The sequence below is a fragment of the Alexandromys fortis genome, unplaced genomic scaffold, assembly GCF_014885135.2.
Source record: "Alexandromys fortis isolate MF-2015 unplaced genomic scaffold, M_Fortis_MF-2015_v1.1 scaffold_66, whole genome shotgun sequence".
Classification (NCBI taxonomy): domain Eukaryota; kingdom Metazoa; phylum Chordata; class Mammalia; order Rodentia; family Cricetidae; genus Alexandromys; species Alexandromys fortis.
Window position 1 is genome coordinate 1551658 of NW_026067950.1, and position 8191 is coordinate 1559848.

At 44.0% G+C, this 8191-nt stretch overlaps 1 protein-coding gene across 2 annotated transcripts in view; it reads right to left on the minus strand.

Annotated features, from left to right (window-relative positions):
• Pcca (propionyl-CoA carboxylase subunit alpha) overlaps positions 1 to 8191 on the minus strand; it is a 272275-nt gene that overhangs the window by 242388 nt on the left and 21696 nt on the right. The window contains exon 2 of one of the 2 annotated variants that reach the window (XM_050150358.1): positions 760 to 837. In XM_050150358.1, the coding sequence (XP_050006315.1) occupies positions 760 to 837 (78 nt within the window). The remainder of the gene's footprint in view (positions 1 to 759; positions 838 to 8191) is intronic. The other variant, XM_050150359.1, reaches the window with a different exon arrangement.

Here is an 8191-nt window from a genome sequence, read left to right on the forward strand (position 1 = left end):
ATTTCCTCAGACCCTTACAGTACTCATTCCTACAGCACTCACATCAAACTGTCTAAGCAGTAAGAAAACTGTGTGAAAATCAATATTTGCATTTGGCATGTCTTCTATACTCATAAACTGTACAAATTCAATATGGATCATCACATCAACCTTCCAGCCATAAATTTTCTTTTAAATTACACACATAGATGCCTCAAAAACTTTTTTTAATTTATGTATTTTATGTGTATGAATGTCTTCTCTGAATGCATATGTATGTACATGCATGTGTGGGACTGGTACCTGTAGAGGTCAGAGGAGGGTTTCAGATCCCCTGCAAGTGGAGTCATAGATGGTTCCGGGATGTGGGGAACTGAACCCAGGTCCTGTGCAATAGCAACAGGTGCTCCAGCCCCTCAGGAATTCTAAAGCACTGAAGATAAGCCCTGGTCCCTGCCCCAAAGGCATTCTTCCACTGAAGTACTGAGGCACATGGCTAACATAGATCAGAATAATGGGTTAATCAAGATGTGAGAATTAGCCACTGAGAGGCTAGAGCTAATGGGCCAATCGGCTTATAATTTATGGAGACCTATGTGTGATTTTCTTTGGGGCTAAACAGTTGTGGGAACCAGGCAGGACAGGAAACCCAAACAAGCATACCGTTCACATTACAATTACAGTATCAATAAAATTCAATTCATCCACTGAACACAATGCAGCAACAAGAAAGTAAAACTATTCTAACTTAACTCTTGAGAGTGTTTATAAAATACTCACTTTTTCTTGAGGGTCATGTCCCGCAGAACTGAGGCTTCGCGACACCATGAGGTACTGCTGTGAATAGACAGGAGCACGCTATTAAAAAATAGAAAGAAGTGAAAGCAATTAAATTCTTGTGGGTTTTACCTTTTTTCAGAGTACTTCTTTAAGTTTGCTTCTACCTAAAATTTTCAGTCTATATATACAATGCTAAGAACATAACTTGGTCATCAATCAAAGGGAAACCATAAATGCAGACTCATCCCTTTGACATGTGAGAGGAACCAGAGGTGTGAGACGAAAACATGGAAACAGAGGTGGGGGCAGAGTGAGGAGCACACACCAGGTGGGGGGTGACCCACCAGAGGCAGCCTCTGAAGGGTGTAGCAGGTGTACATTTCAGAGGAAGGGCGTCCAGCTAACATACTGTGGCTTTAAGGTGCTTTGATTTCTCAATTCTAACAGTGACTAGTAACTTTAAAAAAGTTCCCTTTTTATTTGCTGAGTCATTACTTTTTTCTAGCACACAGGGATCTGATGGATAAAAGTCTGAAAATAATGAAATTTACTTCTAGTTTATTTTATTTGTGGAGAAAATATATCTTAATGCTTTAAGACATCAAGAAAATAAATAATTAAAATTGTAACACATATGGGATGGGATCTGACTATGTCTCTGACTAGATGTCCTTATTGTTGGTTTGGCTTTAGTTTTTGGGTTTTTGCTTGAGAAAGGGGCTCACTGTGCAAACAAACTGTAAGAAAAAACTAAAAACAAAGCTCAAATGCAAAAGCTAGCTGGGCATTTCTCCATGTCTGCTGGGTCACACATGCAGTGAGCTACACAGCAGCCCTTACAGCTTCACCGTGGACAGAAGAGCTGGCATGCTGACCAGCTCTCCTAATACTATAGCCACACAGCGGTCTACTGCAGCACTGTGCCAACCTACTCTGTTCAAAGTAATGCTAATTTTACCCAGGCATGGGGGCACAAGGTGGAGGCAGGTGGATCCCCTAAAACCCATGACCTCACTAGCTACACGTAATTTCTGAGTCATCCAATCAGATGACTGATGGTTACCCCAGGATATAAGTGCTATTATTCCATCTTCCAAAATGTCTTTTATGTAAGGAAAAACCACATGGTATCTTAAGTCGCTGAAACCAAGTATATTGGGGTTATGGATGCAGCTCCTAGGCTACTTAGCATCCACAGGTGCTTACCTAGCATTCATGAGGGCCAGGTTTCAATCCAAAGCACACAACATAATGATATTAATTGGTACACTTCATTTCTGATGAGAGAAATCAAATGACATTTTTTTTTCAAGAGATTCACAGACATTCTCAGTATCATAGTTACTTCACTTAAGAGACTGGGAATAAATGATGATTCTTTCTTATAAATTCCAAGTGTCTTTGCAAAAAGCAAAGCTTTGACGAGGATTTACTAAGAGGATAGTTTTTAAGACCTTGCAGAAAGAAAGAATTTCTAGATTCCTGAATACTTAGCTATTACTCTTGGGTATTTATATTTATACCCAAGAAACGGGCATGCTTACATGGGAGGTTATGCCAGTCTGTACAGTGCAGCATGAGTAGACAACAAAGTTTGCTGCTTATGAAGTCAATAATAAAAGGTAGTGCGGTCATACAGTGGGGCTCTCTAGAAGCTAAGTACAACAGACTAAATCTATGTATTAACCGCAGAAGAAGAAAATCACCAGGAAAGAAAGCTGAAGTGATGGACATATTATAGTGATGCCTGTGTGCATTTGAATAAAACCAGCTTATCAACCCGACTAGCATACCGATTATGAGAAAACATTTTTCTCTGAAACCCTAAAGCATTAATTTTGGGCACATGTATCAGTTCCCAGAATTGGTTACAGCTGTTGATAGTAAGGGAGCTCTACAGAAAGTAAACTGTGGCCAAGCAAAGTAATTAAATGATACAATCTAAATATCCATTTTTCTTTAAAATAAAAGCTCTCTGGAACAAGGAACAACAGCAATGACAGATGCAAACTGACGCTTGCATTTGGGGGAAGAATGCAGCTTTCCACACAGGAGAGGAAAGACAGCGCCTGGGGACCAGCTCAACCTCACAACAAACGCTTCTCTCTCAGTTAGAAAACAAGAGCCCAGCTGACTTCCCCCCAAGGCTCTGCACTGACCAGAACTGCTATTATTCAAAATAAGAACTTAGTCCCTGCACACAAGAGCCACCAGGAGTGACAGAAAACACACAACAGCCAAGATGGTGGAAGCGCTGTCAGTGTTGAGCCTCTATGACAGGAAACAAACAGAAAACGCAGAAGAGCTTATATAATTTTGAAAATGTGAACATGCATTATTCTAGGCAACTCTCTGAATAAAATCCTCAGGTGCACCACACTCCATGGGTGCAAGAACAATGGACTTGGCTAAACTTGGCTCGAGAAAAGAGAACACTCCAGAAACCTCTAAGCAGCTAATCTCTGAAGAATGTTTGAGCCAGCTAAATCTGTGTATTATGTATTTACTCTCAAGAAAAGATCAATAATGTAAAACTAGAGTTAAAAACACCTACACCACACAGTTCAAGAATTAACCAAATCTAATACAAGTTACTCATGAACTAATAGAAGAAACATAACAGAATGGGTGAGTGAGCACCATGGTTGTAGAGTCTTCATGCCCTGAAAGCGCTTGGCTAAAAGATCTAAGAGGCTGTACTTAGCCAGTTTTGTATGAGACGGATACACATACAAATAGAGAGAAAATACAGTTTGTAGACATGTGGCGTCACAATAGTGCAGCCCAGCATTTGAAAAACCATGGATGCCCCTGGGGTAGTCAGTACCCAGAAACTGAAATCATTAAAGGTGACAGAACTACCCCAGAAAAACAAGAGGCTAAGTGTGCCAGCCTTCCCATTCAGTCTGAAACTGCTGGTCTGAACCGGTTGGATCTGCTCGTTCACCTCCAGCAAGAAAGACCTTCATAAAGTTTGAAAGCGAAGAGCCAAACTACACACAGGGCCTAGGTTGAATATCCAGTACCACACAAAATGAAAGTTTTGAGGAAAAACTTTAAACAGCTGAGAACTAGCACAAACCAAAAGAGGAAGATTGAGGTGTTCCCAGGTGGCACTGCCATCGGTCTCTCTCCTCGGAAAGGAGGGGTCATTGTATTCTTCATTACGAGGGAGGAAATCAATGCCTGCTAACACATGGTCACAGATGTGGCATGGCCATCAGGTAAGGCATGAGCTGATGGGTTCTACTGCTTTGGAAGTGTAAGACATGGAACAATGCACTCCTATGGGCCTGAATTTCCACCCATAAAATGTAAGTCACACTATCTCCCTAGACCCCAAGAGACTTGCTTCAAAGGTCAGATGAGTCTTCACAGGCTGTCAAGTGTGCCCCAAAGGTAAGATAACACACAAAAACTCAAAGTGCCCGCTTTGTCCGCAAAGAACCATACTAAGCCACCTAAGAACTGCCAGGAGAGTAATGTTACTCATTGATCAACTACCACCTAGACTCAGATTCCAACACAGGAACAAATCTCAACCCTGACATTTCTAGGGTGCAAAGGAAATGTCTTCATGTGCAAACCAAGTTATTCCTGCTAAGAGCACTAAATAAGAGCATGTTTACCTGATGATGCCTTTAGACAGGTTACGGCAAGTTACAGACAGAAAGCAGGAAAATAAAGATCCTTTTTGGGGTTGGAGCTATGTCTCCCTGTGAGTAAAACATGCTGACCCACTAGCAATCATCCTGAAGAACAGTTCCCACATTAGTCCTACCCTGACCAAAACCATGTAAAATCCCTGCCCCAGCACTCAGGTACACGGCACACAAAACTAAAACAGTTCTGGAGACAAGCTAACTCAAAGAAACAAAGGCACCTTCCCGGGACAAGAAATACAAGCTGATGCTTCATGTCTTCGTGTCTTGGTGAAGGAAGATCCTCTCCTATAAGGACTGACTTCAGCATTTCCACAGACCCCATGGCCTTCTGAGAGATCCACCTCTCTAAATGCGAGACTGGACTCTGTCGACACACACAGCTCTTCCTTCAGACACACCCTGACGGCTCACCTCAGTACCCATCCTGGGCAGAACAGCTCACACTTGAAGACAGTCAAGTCTTGAGATCCTCTGGCTCTGCCTCCACACTAAGCTAGAACGTGAGGAAATTATATACTTGATGGAGCCCCAAATATACTCCAACTCAAAAGCTTTATCTACCCTCTTAGACACGGGTAGGTAATGGTAATGCCATTCCTCCTAGGCCACCTGTAGGCAGACAGCCAAGGTCCACACAGACCCTCCCCACCAAGCATGCCCTGGCTACTGTGGCATTGCAAACTCACACATGCCACCTCATCATGGTCACTTTTTTAAATATCTGTTTATTTAATTTTATGGATCTGTGTTTGTGCATAGATAGGTACCATGTGTGTGCAGGAGCCTTCAAACTTCAGAAGAGGTGTCAGGTTCCCTGACACTAGAGTTACAGATGTTTGTGAGTGGGTCCTGCGACCAAACCCCATCCTTTGCAGAAGCAGTAAGTGCCCTTAACCACTGAGCCATCCCTCCAGCCCCCACAGCTATTCCCAATCCTGAAAGGTCCTGCCTCCCAAATCTGCAGACAGACTACTCAAACAGGGTTCAAGAGTCAGTTCCCATACCTCCAGGTAGAATCAGTCCAGTGGCACAATCTGCAGGGCCACACTATCTGATGTGGCAGCCAGCCACCTGCTGTATCCTGAGCTTGTGAACCGGGCCTGGGGGCAGTTAGCCTGCATCCAGATACAGTCAAGAATAAATTACACACTTGATCTTGAAGACAATTACCTGATAAAATCACAGGAGGCCATTCTTTTGACTAAGCTTTTGCTCCAGGCCCCAAATGATTAGGGATAAACTGTTTTATCTTTCTGGAAGTCAGGATTTGATAGGAAAGTGGCCACATTTCTGAAAGACAGTTCTAACTGCCACAATAATGAAGCTCTCTAGACTTAGTTCTTACACAGAACTTAACCCAGGCATCTGGCGTTCACAAGTTAGCTGCTTTTCCACTGTTCTGATCTCTTTGTACCCTTGTAAGGACCAATCATGTGCCTGTCCAGCCCTTTACGTTTCTAAGTCAAAGGTTCTCAACCTTCCTAATGCTGCAACCCTTTAATATGGCTCCTTGTGTTGTGGTGAGCCCCAACCACAAAATTATTTTCATTGCTACTTCATAACTGTAATTTTGCTACGGTTATGAATCACAGTGTAGATAATTTTGGAGAAAACTTTGCCAAAGCGGTTGATAACTACTGCTCTAAACCCGCCTTCCTCCTCTCAGCTGCTGGGGACACTAATCCTGCCTTGGAGGAGGGAGTGACACCTGTCTCCACAATTGAAGTTAAAAAGATAGGTGCATTGGTCTTTTTTTGGTGGGGGACAAGAGTCTCACTCTGTGGCCCTGGCTAGGCTGGAGCTGCTGTGTGCACCATGTTGGCCTCAGACTCACAGAGATCCATTTGCCTCACCTTTCATTTAATCTTTTAATTTTCCATTGAAATACAAAAAAAGACCCCAGTATTCAATTTTTAATGTTTTAAAAATAAAAAATTGGTCTTTTTCCTTTGTGTGAATGTATGCATAGTGTATGAATGTGTACATGTTTATGTGCATATGTGCACGCAAATACACATACATATGTGTGTGCATGTGTGTGGAAGGCAGAGGTTGCCACGTCACTGAACCCAGGACTCACTGACCGGCTAGTCTGGCTTTGCTCACCCAGCAGCAATGGGGGTTACAGTTGCACACCGTGTCAGATGCCGGAGAGACTAAGACTGTTTCTTGTGTCAAACGGCACACACATTCCAAGCCACCTTCCCAGCTCTAAATGTCAATACTGAGTCCACTTCTTTTACATTACACAGTAGGACAACTTCACAGCCCTGATCTCAAACTGCAGAATGTATCAGAATCACCTGGAAGGATTGCTGAATACGAGACAGCTGGAGTGATCCCAGACGCTTGGCCTCTGCAAGTCTGGGGAGCTGCGGAAGGAGACTTACAACAGGCTTGCAGTCAGGGTGCCACCCTGAGAGCCACTGCTCTACAAGCATCCCTGAGGGTAAAGTAGATGCCAGTCTCCAGCCAGGGCTGGCTGCTGGCTTGATGTTTCCTCCCGTTCTATCTTCTTGACCATACCTATCCATCATAAGCCCTACAGCTCATATCCAAAGATCCCCACCATCCCACCTCCACAGACTGTTCTCACACAGCCACACTTTTCAAACAGTGCCAAGTTCACAGCAACCAGCTAGAGGTAAAATATCTCCCCTTTAAAAAAAAAAGAAAGAAAAAAAGAAAGAGAGAGAGATAGGGAGGGAGGGAGGGAGGGAGGGAGGGAGGGAGGAAGGAAGGAAGGAAGGAAGGAAGGAAGGAAGGAAGGAAGGAAGGAAGAGCAATAACAAGTCACCTCTTAAATTGCTAGTTGCCTTTTGCCTTTTGGGTTTTGTTTTGTTGGTGGTGGTGTTTCGTTGACATACTAAAAACAGTATGAAAAACCCAGTATCAATTTGCAAAGTCGCATGGGTATTCCACCTGTGTAGGGATAAGCCCTCCCCTTGGGGGCGGGCTGCCCTCGGGCATATGTTTACTGATATGTTTACTGATAAATGTTTACTGATATGTTTACTGATAAATGTTTACCCTTCCTGCCTGGACCGGGTACTCCGCTGGAACCTTGGTTTCGTGAGTCTGGTTTTGTCATTAAACTTGTTCAAATACCTATTATCATTGGTCTCCATTAATCCAACCGCCACATTTGGCGCCCAACGTGGGGCACATTTGCCCCCGCTGCTCGTTAGCCCGCAGCCCACAGCAGGTCCTGGACGGACTCGATCGCCACAGCGCCGGCTCGCTCGCCCGCCCGCCCGCCCGCCCGCTCTAGGCCCGCAGCCAGCGCTTTGTTCCTAGCAACAACAGCACACCTCACCCACACCGGTCCTAGGCTGCCGCGGTCCCAAGCTGCCGGCAGCCAGCGCTTTGTTCCTCTCGCAGCGCCAGAGGAGTTAACCCCTCCCTCTCTGCCTTGACGTTTGGAGCTAAACACGGAAGCTTAAATATTTACGGTTTTACAACACAAACCGCCACATTTGGCCCCAAAGGGGTCACTTTGAATAAATTTCGGTCTTGAGATTTATTTCAGATCAGCTCTCCACATGGATTCAAGTGGACTCTTTCGCCACCTCTGGCAGGAACCAGTCATTACAGGTAAAACATTTTTTTTTCCTTTTATAAATAAAATGTCTGACAATATCACCGTTCCCAACTTCAATAGCCTTTTTGAGTGTGCCATGTGGGAGATCCTACAAGAGGTGTCTAGCACCCCACATCTATGGATCCTTCTGGGATTAGTAGTTTTCCTTGGTATTAAGTGGTTTGAC